The sequence below is a fragment of the Lottia gigantea genome (assembly GCF_000327385.1).
Source record: "Lottia gigantea unplaced genomic scaffold LOTGIsca_6, whole genome shotgun sequence".
Lineage (NCBI taxonomy): Eukaryota > Metazoa > Mollusca > Gastropoda > Lottiidae > Lottia > Lottia gigantea.
The window spans coordinates 1265005-1279259 of NW_008710049.1; the positions used below are offsets into that span (position 1 = coordinate 1265005).

General features: G+C 31.2%; 2 protein-coding genes across 2 annotated transcripts; one reads left to right on the top strand and one right to left on the bottom strand.

Moving 5' to 3' along the window:
- Positions 1-483: 483 nt before the first annotated feature.
- On the top strand, positions 484-6335 carry LOTGIDRAFT_229268 (hypothetical protein). Its single transcript, XM_009063814.1, has 9 exons — positions 484-582; positions 1569-2332; positions 2597-2731; positions 2853-2984; positions 3249-3381; positions 3851-4002; positions 4373-4502; positions 4834-4976; positions 5347-6335. Exons 2-9 carry the CDS (start codon positions 1570-1572, stop codon positions 5499-5501), a joined length of 1743 nt encoding a protein of 580 aa, XP_009062062.1. The 5' UTR covers positions 484-582; position 1569; the 3' UTR covers positions 5502-6335.
- Positions 6336-8088: 1753 nt separating this feature from the next.
- LOTGIDRAFT_210477 (hypothetical protein) lies at positions 8089-12916 on the bottom strand. The gene is made up of 7 exons (XM_009063815.1): positions 12870-12916; positions 11998-12194; positions 11608-11671; positions 11065-11178; positions 10655-10794; positions 10074-10128; positions 8089-9807 (listed from the first exon to the last, which is right to left on the bottom strand). The coding sequence occupies exons 1-7, from the start codon at positions 12900-12902 to the stop codon at positions 9748-9750; spliced, it is 663 nt and encodes a 220-aa protein (XP_009062063.1). The 5' UTR covers positions 12903-12916; the 3' UTR covers positions 8089-9747.
- Positions 12917-14255: the final 1339 nt, after the last annotated feature.

Consider the following 14255-nt stretch of genomic DNA (forward strand, 5'->3'; position numbering starts at 1 on the left):
TTGTTTAATCGGTAGAACGGTAGATGAATTAAAAAGAAATTTACTTGGGCTAAATAACATTGCTTATTTCAATCAAGGGATCGAGGGAAATTACCTACAGAGCTAATACACTTTTTTTTCGTAAAAAATTCATTTTCACCAATAAAATTCATGGATTATGTAACAAATTGGCAGAATTAATGAAAGCTATAATTATAAAAAAAAGATAATATTCATGCAAAATTGATTTTGCCACTATCATAATTCATAATTGGACAATTGGATGTTTTTTTTAATGTACGAAACTAAAAGAGAGCTATAGAATCTGGTTTCGAAGAAAACATATTTTAGTTCAATTTTTCAATTTCAGACGTAATTATGATATATTTTTTTATATTTTGAAATAGTATAATGAATAATACAGTCAAATAATATACACATATTAACCCTTTAAAAGCAGTACTTACCACCAGTAAAAAGTACGAAACTAATAATTGAAATTCACAAAAACAAAAACCACGTGTTGATGAAAACAAGGTTTGGTGAGGCTGAACAAAGTTTGAAAAATACGCGTTGATTCAAAATTTAAGAATCTTGTAGCAGGTAGTGTATAATCTTAGACTTAAAATTATCGGGTTTTGCTGTTTAATCATGTAAAATGCCATGGCATGGCGAAAAATGAAGTCTGAAGAACCTGTGCGATGGGAATTTTCTGTTCAGCGTTCTTCAGTCTTTTCCAATTTTCTATCATTCCATTTTCTGTAATGAAATTCCCCAGTTTCTGTGTGCATATATTGACATCCTTAATGTGAATGTGGTTCTTGATTACTCTCTGAATAAATTGAGCTTTGAATTGAACCACTAACCAGAACATTTTAATTGACCCAAGAACATTCTAAGACTAAAAAATTTTATTTGTATTTGTAAAAAAGAAATTTGGTGTTAGGGTGTATTGAAAGCACTGGCCTAGGTCACAGAGCAATAGATAAGTCTATTAATTATGTGAAAATTAGTTAGTCATTAGTATGATTTTAGTTGAAAGGACACACACACAAACATACACTGTATGTTATATAATATACTGTGTATAGCCATGGCACCAGTCCTGAAATAAGTCTTAAATCTTCAATCCTATTATAAACTGATATTGCAATTCACATCTACTAAATGTAATGAAGAAAACATAGTGGCCAAACAGTGTCAGTAATACCTACTCGGCTATTGATAAAATTATATAAATGTATAAACGTATAATCTTTTTATGAGATGGATGGCCAAGAATCTGAAATTAATATTTAGATTGCAGGGATCCATAACTTCTTCTTTTTAGAGGAATTCTTCTTTTTTTCTGGCCAGTGGTGTTTTTATATTTTCAAATAAAACCTTTAGGAATGAAAAGATTACTGTATTGGGAAATGACTTCCAAAGCATCTTAAAATGGTTAAATCTATATACCTATACTCTGTGGCCCTCTTTACCTTCAGCAGATATTTTCCATTTCCTCTATTTTTTCGTTCCTTACTGGGATCCCTGTAATTGGTTGTCTTCCGACTGTAATTTTAAACCAAATTCTCCTTGTTGTATTTCAGGATGACAAAAAGTAACACGCCCAAGCCAGGCCCTAAAACTCCTAAAACACCAAATCTGAGAAATTCAAATGTTGGTACACCCAAAATGGCACTCAATAAATCTATTAATAAAACGCCTAAATTACCAAACACTCCCTCTGGTGACAACAAAAAAGCTCAACAGACGCCGAAATCAGTGAAACAGAATTTGAATACGCCAAAAAATCAGAAGACACCTAAAAATACAAACACTCCAGCTAAAACACCTGTGACTAAAAATAAAACACCAAAGACAGAAACTCCAGCACAGTCTCCGGGACAACAATTGAAAAAAAAAACTCCAGCTTCCCAAAAAGTTGCAAAGACACAAAATGGGGTGAAGGCAACCCCCAAAAATCAGACACCAGCGAAGACTCCTACTTCAAAACTGAATGGAAAGGGGAAAAACTCTGTCAAAAACCTAACGAAGCAAACACCAAAAGGAACAGCAGGAAACAAAAAAAGTCCAGTTTCAAGTAAAAAGGCTGTGATTAAAACTGAAGAAAGTGATGAAGATGATGATGACGAGGAAGATGATGATTTTGATATGGAAGAAATGGAAAATGATGATGATTCTTTAGAAGATGATGATGATGATGATGATGATGATGATGCAGTTGGTGACAATATTAGAAACACCATTTTGGACAAATATCTTAAAATGGCAGCTGAGGATGATGATGAGGAGGAGGATGATGATGAAGATGATGATGAAGAAGAAGATGACGAAGACATCAAGGATATAGGTAAGTGTCAAATCAAATATAGCATTTTTTCACTCAAAATTGTGATCGTTAAAATGTTTAGTTGGTATATCTATCTGTGATCAATTCCTGATCCTTTCTTTGATGTACAGTATCCTGAAGGTGTTTATCATGAAGATCACAACATTGAATAATTATATAGACGATACTGGTAACTTCAGAAAGCAGAACAACTTTACCTGTCATTTCACCAGAATATTATTATTATCCATATGGCATTGATATTTATATGTATTTTTTTATTAGAATTGTTGAAAGGAGGCCAGAAAAGAAAAACTGAGGCAAACCAGAAAGCAAAAGCAGCTGAACCAAAAGCAAAGGTGGCTAAAGATACAAAACTAACAGCTATAAAGGACAAGGCAATTAAAACAGAACCTAAAGGTGTGTATATGGATCATTAAGATTAAATTATTTCCTTCATACAACATTTATCAATTTTGGCTTTTTTCCACTTTGGGAATGTTTGCTTTTGTTTGTATTGAATTATATTTACGGTTTTTAGTTGGAGAAAAACGCAAAGCAGAAAATGAAGGACCAAAAGCTAAAGTCTCCAAACCAGATGAAAAACAGAAACAAAAAGAGAAACAAAAACCCAAGAAAGTTGTGAAAGAAGAGAAAATAGATCCAGAACAAGGTATAGAATAAATATATATTCATAATGTTTTGTAATGGGAATAAGATGACCACACAATAAAGATAATTTGTCTGACAAATGCTAAATTATATTGTGGAGTATCTCAAGCACTCTTTAATGTAAGATACATCTCATTACATTAACTCCTAAAGTTATAATCATAATAATGTAAAACTATTAATATAAAGATTATAATAAAAATTATTTGATGAGCCTAATATGGTACTAAATAGAGGAACTTTATTTCATTTCAACTATTTGTAGAAAAGAAAAATCGCAAGATATTGTTCATTAAGAATTTACCTCAAGAAGTGACAGTAGATGAAATCAAAGCTTTAAGTAAAGATATTCAAGATGTCCATCTGAGAAAAAGTCATTTTAAACTTGGAAAAAAAAGGTAGGTAGTGGCCCAAGAATTATTTTTACAACTGAAAGATCAACTGTTTATATTCTATAACTTTGTTGGACATTGTTTTATCCAGTAACTGAGTTTTTATTTCCAGTAACTGAACTGTTATTTCCAATAACTTAGCTTGTATTTCCAGTAGCTTAGCTTTCATTTCCAGTAACTCAAATGTCCAGGAAATTTGTAATTAAGTATCTAAGCTGTAACTTAACTTCTATTTCCTGTAAATTAACTTTTATCCCAATTAACTTAAATTATATTTCGACCTTAAAAAGAAATTTTTTCATTTCCATTGACTTAGGTCAATTTCATCACCCGTGACTTTGTTTTTTATTCAACTAACATAGCTTTTACTTCCTATAACTGAACCTTTATTTCAAGTAACTTTGCTTTATGTAGCTTACCTCGTTTCAGTAAATGTTATCAAAATGTAACTAATTATATGAATTTGTTCTTCCAGTTGGTTTGCTTTCCTGTTTTTTACCAATGAAACAATAACTGATAAAAATCATAAATTGATTTCAAGTAAAAAACTTCATGATAAGGATGTTGTGGTGGATTTTGTTGGAGAAAAAAGTAAAAATAAAAAATTGTCCAAATATTCTTCAGATTGTAAGTAAAGTATAAACTTCACTATTATAAGAAACCCAGAAATGGATTGCTCTTTCTGTATAGAACAATGATCCCAAAGATTCTCATTTAGCGTTTTTGTGAAGAAGGATCCATTCCTTGAGAAATTTTAAATACATAGTAGTGAACCGAAATATTTGTTTTCTCGATTATTATAATAAGAATATAGATAAATATATATATATATATATGTACTCTAAAAAATACTTTGAACTTGTTTTGAAATTTCACAAAAAGTACTACTTGTAAAACCTAAGTAAAGGGTACACATGTTGAAGAAAAACTAGACTTCAGAAGTATTGCACGGGATTTCATTTGGAATAAAGTATAATATCCTCGATTAACATTTCAGATGAATTAGATCCATTAAAATTATATGTGACTGGTTTTGATGAAACATGTACAGACAAAGATTTAAAGAAACTGTTCCCTAAATGTGACAATATACACATGCCCAAACGTAAAAAGGGAGCTCTTCATGGGTAAGTCAATTAGAAAGACAATTTGAATTTTGTCAGACTTACTGTTGTGCTGCTTTATTCGGTTGTTTTTAAAGCACTGTTTTTGAACCTATATACAATTATTTGTATGTAGGCCAAGCAGCAGTGCTACATCAAAAAAGCCTTTGCAACATCTTTAAAGTAGATTTTTCTAATCTATTGAAGTGGAAAGGCTATATATGATAAATGTCAATTATTTTGTCTCACTGAATTATTATTCAACTGCTGAAATCTGCCTCAAGATAATTAGGAAGCATAAGTTGGAGATAATTCGATTAAGTGTAATGTTAAATTAAATTAACATATTTTGTAGGTTTGCCTTTGTATTTTTCACTAAACCTGGGGATGCCCAACAAGCTCTTAAAACCACTAATGGTAAGAAAGTAAAGGAAAATGTGTTAGTCGTGTTACAAGGGAAAAAAACTAAAGCCAAGGTGAACCAACAGACTTTGAAAGGTAAGTTGATATTGATGTGTTCGAGTTGAACAGAATTGGTTCAGAGTTCAATTGCTTTCTGTTTAACTAGGCTACCATATCTTGTTAAACATTGGCAATTGAATTATTTCTAATAGTTCATTTAATCAAACAGGTGACTTCAGTAAGCACTATTTTTGAACCCATATTATAATTATTTGCATGTGCCAGATTAAAAGCCTTTTTAACATCCTTAAAGTAGATTTTCATGATTTAGCTGTTGTGCTGGAAAGAAAATATTACAATTTGCTTACTAACATTATTTCATACGCAGTAGATTATGGATTGTTTGAGTTATCCACATTTAATATATGTTTAAAATTTCATTAACAACTTATCTTGTGTCTTTCAGATTTAAAAGCTAAAAAACAGGCTGAGAAGCCTGCTATCAAAATTGATGACGACGATGATGATGAAAGTGAAGATGATGATGATGATGAGGAAGATAATGATGATGACGATGAGGAAGATGATGATGATGATGACGAAGATGATGATGATGAATGAGTGCTATATGTGTAATGTTTTAAGGAATAAAATTTGTGACACTAAAATAAGTTAATGTGTTCATTTAAGGGTCCATGATTATGGATCTGAACTATTGAAGTATGTTTATGAGGACTGGTATATGAAACTGATAATTGTGTGTGTAATGAGATAGGAGTCATTATATGTCCAGTCATGATAACCATAAACTCCATCATTTCAACAAAATTCAGGCTCAGAATTCAGAATTGTCTATGAATGTAGTCCAGGAGAAATCTAATGAATTGCCCTGACGATATTATTGAATGGTTGTTACCAAATAAGTTTGATCAACACTGAATTAAATGATTGTCATTTTCAAATAACAGTCGTTTGTAGTTAATGACAATATTCTGTGCTTAAAACTTTTTGTTATTTTAGAACATAATTAAGGTATTTTGTTGTAAGAAAATTCATAAAGTCATTTAACTGATATCATCTCTGATAGGAGATGAGCTGATTGCGATCTTAGAATTGCATTTTTGATATATAATAACATAACCAAATTTTCTTTTGAGATAACTCGTTATATAAGTGTTCTGTATGTTTGTTAGTGAAGAGAGTTTTTATTGTTTTGTTCATGATCGTCAAAAACTTGGTCACTTATGATTATACTTTTTAAAAATGTCTGTCTTTATGGTAAAATATGGCTAGTAGTTTCTAACAACCTTAATAACAATATACTGGTTGATGTATTTTTATTTTCTTTTTGTAAATATAATTGACATCTAGTATCAAGTTATATATTAATCAATTTGAACTATGATCTTGCTTTTGTCATATTAAAATTCAGAAATAAAGCATTTTAAGAAGTTTATAGACTGTGATATATTTCCCTAAATACAAATTTGTATTTGTCTCTATATTATTATCATTATGGAAGCCTGTACTTTCAATATTTGATTCAGTTCTTATGTCTTTTTATATGACAGTCATATAGTGGCGTTGCCCCTGTTCGTTGGTCTGTCCATCCACTAATTGCGTGAGAACACAATTTTAATGAAATTTGGTGTGGTCATTTGTAATGAGATCTTAGTCGAGTTCAAAGTTGACAATCTTTCGATGAACGCGTTTTAAGTCATTGCCCTTGACTTAAGAAAAATGCATCAAAATTTGTTGGTTTGTGAATGCTATAGAGGTGACAGTTTTAGATAGAATTTTATTAAATTTTGTGTGTTTGTTTAAATGATTTTTAATTAGATTTTTGGCACGATTTGAGGCAGATTGGCGACGCCCTTATAATGAAAATGTATCAGGGAAGTGGGCATTTCTTGCTAGGCAACCACTTGTTGATCTAGTAATGTTATTTGTGCACATGCAGGTCTGATTCAAGGGCTCACTTTATTTTTTCAGTAGAATAGATAGTAACATTACCTATGCAGGCTAGACTACTACTACACCTTTAGTTATTGGTGTGACTGTTACTGTTTAAATTAATACTGCATGGTGCACATCAGCAGCACCAGGCCAGACAAGGCTGCCATCCATCGTTGATTGTAGAAACTAAATCTTGGCATGAGCTTGGTAAGATTTTGTATATGGGGCAGTTGGTTGGTGGATGATCTGGCCTGGTTCTGAAGCCCTCAATTCATCATTTCATTAATGAATTATGCTTTTGTAACTGAGAAAGTTCTGTATTCTTGACTTAACAGATAAAATAACAATTCAAACCATTGATAGCATTTAATACAAAAGAAAAAACTGAAGAACTTAAACAATTAACATTTGGAACATTCCGTTTTTATTTGACCGAAATTTGTACATATTTCAACATTGGAGTTAATTTACCAGCCATATACTATTTAGTGCTGTAGGATTGACAAGTAGAAAATCTGTTTTTAGGAGTTGCGGAATTATGATTTTGTCCAGAAATTTACATAAATGATCTTGACCTTAGCAAAGGCTATGACATGTTTTGACAATATGACATTTTAAATTAGAAGAAATAGCCAGTCATGTGTCATTATCTAAATACCATCTAAATACCATCTAAATACCATCTTAGAGATGGTATACTGTTGAGTTACTTTACTAGTCAATGACAGACACATTCCTTAAGACATTTTGCAAATATTTTCTGTTTTATAGGAGAAAAATTACACTAACAACAGAAACTGTGTAAAGACTAAGACTACATAAAGAATATCTACAAAGCACTAATAAAGCTATCAATAAATAATTGGTATTATATTAAACATATTTCTTCTGAAGTCATTACAAATTCAGCCAGAATTTTAAATGAAAGATGAAATTTCATACTCAAAGACCACAAAGCTTTATTAGTAGAAAAGCTAAAATATTAATTCAATGTTTTCTTGACTTGAAATGGATTAATTTGTGGAGTTATTCTTGGATTATCAAACAAAAACTCAACATCTTAGCAACAATCAAAACCTTCAACACCCACCATAGTGAGTTTCATTACTAACTTAGAACAGAGGCGAGTTATAAAGCAATTAGAAAAATAAGCCAAATCTACCACATGTATTAGACAGAATCCTAAAATTTTAACTGGACAATCATATATAATATTATTCAAGGGTGGATATAGCTGGATTGTATACAACACATAATCAACAATAACAATATAAATAGTACTTACAGGCCATTATATTAATTAAACACAATTTGAGTTAATATTGTTTGGTAAATTTTAGTATCAGTATGTATGATAAATATTAATATTATTGTTACTGCTCAATCGCTTGAAAATGCAGTTAATAAAGAGCCCAGTTATTGAAATAGCAAGGGGAAATAGTCTAAGGGGTGCCCAATCTATTAACATGCAAGCTATATCCAACCTTGAATAATAATAGTAACAAAATATATAACAAGATCATTGGTAAGATTACAATATGTACATCGTAAATAGGGGACATAACTCATAGTCACTCAATACACTATACTTCAAATCCAAGCAAATGCAATAATAGATGAAAATCTATATACCTGTTATTTTAGTGACTTAGTATCTTTGACTTTTATTTCACAACATTACACGGTCAAAGTTCATGAACATTTACAAAAAATCACAAACTTAATTCAGGAGTTCAGTGTGAGAAGGCTTTACAACTCTAGTATCTGGGTAATGACAAGAAATCTTATAGTTTTATATGGTCAGGTTAAGATCAACTGATCTGAATTCTTATTGATGAAAATATCTACAAATCTTTTATACTTGAAATTATTCTTGTAAGAAGCCATGTTAATGATGATATCTTATCTATCTATGGTTATCTTGCCATTACTTGCCATAACTTACAGCTCTTACTTTAGATGTTATCAAAAAGGTATTTACTAAAATCATTCTTTAATTTGAAGTCTAAAAAGTTAACTTGAATGGCTGATGAGTGAACAAATGAGAAAAAAGGCACTTTAAGTTAAATATCAACCCAAAGATAGGATTGATCTGTATCCATCATGGTAGTCTATAAGTTCATTTTAATTTCTTAACCCCAGCCAATCAATGTAAAATATGTCTACATTCAAATCAAAGCTACCAAGAAAATTTAACATGATAACATAACAATCCAACCACATCACAAAAACAGATTTATCTTCACAATATACATAATCAGAATCTATACTTCTAATACACAGAGCAGAGTGAGAACAATCTAACTACTTATTATATTTATATTCACTTGGTCTTATGGCTTGCTAAGTGGTGTTTAGTCACACAATATATAACCCATATGATCTTTATCTTTTGGGCTTCAAGATGAAATTTGTAGACACTCAAAAAATTTGTATTCTAATCTTGAATCAGGTAGACAATGTAACTTTAGTTCATCAAAAAACATTTTCAACAACACTACAGGCTGGAAATAATTTCAACTTCTCAATATTTTGGGATTGCAGAATTATTTCTTTTATTAGCTATGTCCCCAAACATAGCTATGATTGTAAGTAAAATTGTTCATTAGTGAAGTAGCATGTCAAAATTCCACAAAATAAAGTAAAGTAAAGCCCAGCTGTAGAGATATAGAATGACTTTAATCAAAGTAACCAGTGTTAGTAACACAACAGAAACATGTTTGCCAGTCTGAAGTTTAGTTGACACCACTTTGCTCTGTGTACCTAGAGCACAACAATTTTCTCTGTATTTCAAAGTTAGACTTGAAAATCAATGTCATCCACACTCATCTTTAACAGTTTGATAAAGTCACCAATCACACGATATTGTTTTTTCACTAGCACAATTATCAGGCTAGTGGCTTCATCTATGTTAAACTTGGTAACGTGTTTTGGCTGTTGAACCTGCTTTCGTGATAGTATCTGAATGAACCTGTAAACAGAAGACAAGCATGTTGACAAAATGTTCAGTTCTCGCTAAATGGTGGAAAATACCAGTTAATTCCTTCAACAAAAGACACTCCTTTAAACTGTTAAAACACATAATTTCAGGTGTGAACTTCACCTATACTTATATTTTTAACATTTCAAAAATTATTCAATACTCAAACTTCTAATACAAGTATCAGAAAAATCAGTCAGCTAGGAATATTTCTTTCATTTTGTACCTGTCCCTGTTACTCATGTTTAGCAACTTACCTGGAAACCTATAGCTATTTTTGAAGGTATATTTAATCTTTCTTTTAATTTTTTACTGAAATATACAAACAATTAATCCTTTAGCTACATTTCACACTAAATAACTGAAAACAACCAGGTTGTAGTAACCAAAAATTAAAATTAGTCAAAATGGCCCCAAATTCAATAATCAAAATGGCCCGTAAAATTACTCTGATTTCAACAAAAATCATTGGACAAAATGATCCCCCTAAAAAGCCAAAACGGTCTGTTAAAATTTGTTTAACTTTAATAATTTTATTTAGTAGCTTATATGGTGATTATCGAACAGCAGAAATAATAGTTTGTAGCTTAAGATCTAAGGAGTAGTATACTATACATTGTGTTTCGCTGTCTAATACAAAAAATTTTGTTAAATCTTCTTCCATCAAGAGATCACATCAAACTTTCTCTTTTCTTTAAAGAAGATATCATTAAAAGCAATCTGCTTACAAGAACAACAATAACCAAGGGGCCATTCATAGGAAAAAACAAAGGTTGCTCGTCTTGCATGTTCTGTTGTATTTGCAAATAACTACCCTTTTATTTTATATCATACCTACCCTATTTCTACATTAGCCTCTCCTCTCGAAGAATCACGTGTCCATAACCCTAACTTATCCCCCTTGTTTCTGATATTAACAACGGCACCACATATATCATCACTAAAATTATCAAATGCTTCTCCCACTAAACATAATAACTGAAATATTAAAATCAAATTTTCCATTAAAACAGAAAATATTTTGTCAACCACTAGAAGGAGTATATTCAACTTGTGTTCTTAATGTTTACTTTCCTGCTTCTATGTGTCTTACAAAGATCATATCAATAATATAAATATAATGACCATAGTTTTTTTATAGTAAAACTGTGTTCAACCAGAAAAAACAGAAATGTAAATATATAAATGCCTCTATGAGCAATGGATGAGAAGTGAACGCAGATCAAATCTGAATATACGTGAACTCACCATTTCAAGCCAGAATCTGTCTAAATCTGAATGTCTCTGTTGTTTATTTAAATTAATCATCCATCTTCCACCCCGTTTATTTTGATCATCTTCCCACATTGGTTCAATACCATCCTAATAATAACAATAGAAATTTTATTTGTATTAGGGAGTATTACACCCTATTGTACCTTAATTAGTTATTAATTAGCAAGTAATATGAAAGTTATAAACTAAAATATGTTTTGATGGTACGATGTTGGAAATTTTGCCAGGACAGCGGCATTAGTCTGCTCTTTTTCAATTTCCAACTGTCTTCAACGTGCACAGCCTGTAGCACACAGCGCCTCGGTTTATTGTCCCATCCGAACGACTAGACGCTTTTACCATGTCAACTCCTCTATCCTGCATCACTGACAGGGGGAAACCGGGTTGAAAAATCCGAAGGTATTATCTCGACCTATGCTGAGATTGAACCCTGGACCTTTAGGTTAGCGAGCAAACGTCTAACTCACAGCAGCTCCCAGATGTATTACACGGACATACAACTTAAATACTTTGTACCTTAAATAAAGCGTAATCACATCCTGACATTAATTTACTGGCTTTCTGTATGTGGTTATATAATCTGAAATAGAGTTTGAATATTTACTAAACAGGCATTTCAATCAAACAAAAATATTATACAAAGCTACAGAATATCTTTTATCAATTACACATTCATATCGAAAATTATTGGATTTAGAATCCACAGACAAAACCCCAGTAACTCTAGGCATGGAAAAAAAAGATTAAATTTCTAAACCTAAATTCTTATAAATTTTACATTTCAGAATATTTCATGTGTTTCCATCCACAAGAGCATTTTTAATTTGAATCAGCAAAACCCCACCAATGCATTGACCATAAAATAATTGTAATTCATACGTTAAATAAATGTAAATTAATACTTACGCCCAAAAATCTTCAACTGTGTCAAAAGCAGTAACTTTGCGTAAATTATCAGCCCAATTTCGAGTTTTGTCATTTTTAAAGAACCATAAAGCCCATTTATTCTGTAGTGGATGTTTTATTAAAGCTTGTGAAGAAAGTTCTACATCAGCTGATAGTTCTGGAGATGTTGCACCTTCTTCTTCATCCATCATTGTATCCTGTTAATGAATTTCAAAACACAAAAAATTTAATGAAGGCTTAACTTTATTACATGGCCATGGGGTAAAGTCAAATTTGCCACTAACTCTAACCGAAATGGCCCAAGCCCAAAATTTTAAGAATTATAATCATATAGGCCATGTGCCTCATGCAAGATTTTTTCATACTGTCCTCCTCAATTATTGCAGACTTTAGTTCTTTATAAAAGCAATAAGACTGAGAGTAGTCTATCAACAATATATAAATATTAGACAACCAGATAGATTAGCCATGATATGGTGATAGGCTATATAAATATGCTTAAGATTGTGTCCACTAAAAAACTGACAAAGCTATCGCATCATAATTTTTTTATCTATTCTAAGAATCTACAATGGAATGGGATATACATCTAAACTTTCAAATTAAAGTTACCGTTGGTCCCCGTAAAGTAACACTTAGAAACAATGATTTGACAGGTCGAACAACGTGGTCATAATTCGTCAAAATGATAAAAAAAAAATGGGTAAAATCCCAACAGATTGTCTTCAATTATACCACTAATTTGAATTAATCGTACGGTCAACCTGTCGTTTATAAACAATTATCGAACAACTGGGTAACTATTGACCATAGTATATCATATATACTTTCTTTGGGTTTAAAAAAAAAGAGGTAGAAATGATAAAAAATACCTCCGCAATCCGATCCTCTTTCTCAGAAGCCATGTTGCCTAAAATCGTAATGGGTGAAAAGTCACGTGGTACCGGTGAGACGAAAATGAGGCCAGTAGTACAAGAAAGCGAAAGTAGATAGAAATTTGGCACAATTTCTTTTTACTAAAAAAGGAATCTAATCACAATCATTTAATTTCTGAAAAATCCTGTATTATCTGAAATGCCACTTTTGTCAATTTGAAAATAGGAGAGGTAAAAAGAAAATCCGATTTAGCTGTTTGAGTATTTGACCTCAAATTACCCGAAATGTTATCAAATAGAGTTTTCTCCCCTTGATCAAAATTATCAACAATAACCTACAGACCACAACTAGTTATACGGAACATCACATAATATTGACCAGTTTTCCCCCTTATATTAATATTTGAACATAGCATATTATACACAAAAGAGCAGGTTATATTCTTACGCCTTCTAAATAATTTAGCAAAAGAGAGGTGTAAGAGTTTTGAAAATCATCAACCAATATGCCTATTAAGATCTACAGGGATTTAAAAGAGATATTACATGTATTACTTATTTGAATATAATATACTTGGAATTCACAAACCTTGCCTTGACTTGGAAAATCTGTATTGGCAAATAGAATTTATGAGTTTCTTCATACATAGGCTAGAAAACCTCATTAGAATCCCTTTCACAGCAGTGCACAATACATGAAGTGCCATTGTAAGATTTTAACTTCCATTATCTGCACTAATGACTTTCAGTAGGGGTTCCAAAATCTGAACATTTGGCTTTCTGACACTTAGAAATAAAACATTTCTATCTTTTGAGGTTTTTTTTTAATTTCAGGTAGAATATTTGTAGTAGAAATATCAAGCAATAATTAATTTTTATTTTCTATGATCACTTTTACCACTTACTTTATTTTGCATATTCATAGCAAAGATCCCCATTACAGTTAGGGTCATAGTCTCCAAACCACACCCCTATTCGTCATTCTTCCTTGAGGACTATGTTAAAACCTGTATTCGGAATATGCGTTAAGGTAATTGATACATACAGTAACATATGCCTATTGTATACCATGGTCTTGTATCCTAGGCAAACCAGAAAACCATGTATAGACATATTACTCTACATCATACAATTGTAGAATTTCCATTGGTGAAACTTTGAAGATAGTGTTACTTTTGATCACTTCTTACCTCAGATGTTTCATATCAGAGTACGTTTGGCAATACCCAGTTCTAACTGGAAATATAATGCTTCAGTAGAAACAGGTTGAGATAACACAACAGCCAAAAATAGTTGGTCCGGTCTTGATGAAGTTCTTCAAGTGCATGTGTATTTTGATTTAATTATTGTTCACAAAAACCAAGTGATAAAAAAAACAGAATT

Excerpts from the sequence above, each read along its gene's own strand:
- LOTGIDRAFT_229268 (XM_009063814.1), top strand. The coding sequence starts at position 1,570 with ATGACAAAAAGTAACACGCCCAAGCCAGGCCCTAAAACTCCTAAAACA. Across the intron at positions 2,985-3,248 it reads GAAAATAGATCCAGAACAAG|AAAAGAAAAATCGCAAGATA; the intron begins GTATAGAATAAA and ends AACTATTTGTAG. Across the intron at positions 4,003-4,372 it reads GTCCAAATATTCTTCAGATT|ATGAATTAGATCCATTAAAA; the intron begins GTAAGTAAAGTA and ends TTAACATTTCAG.
- LOTGIDRAFT_210477 (XM_009063815.1), bottom strand. The coding sequence starts at position 12,902 with ATGGCTTCTGAGAAAGAGGATCGGATTGCGGAG. Across the intron at positions 11,672-11,997 it reads ACAGTTGAAGATTTTTGGGC|ATTATATAACCACATACAGA; the intron begins GTAAGTATTAAT and ends ACTCTATTTCAG. Across the intron at positions 10,129-10,654 it reads GAGGCTAATGTAGAAATAGG|TAAAAAATTAAAAGAAAGAT; the intron begins GTAGGTATGATA and ends TGTATATTTCAG.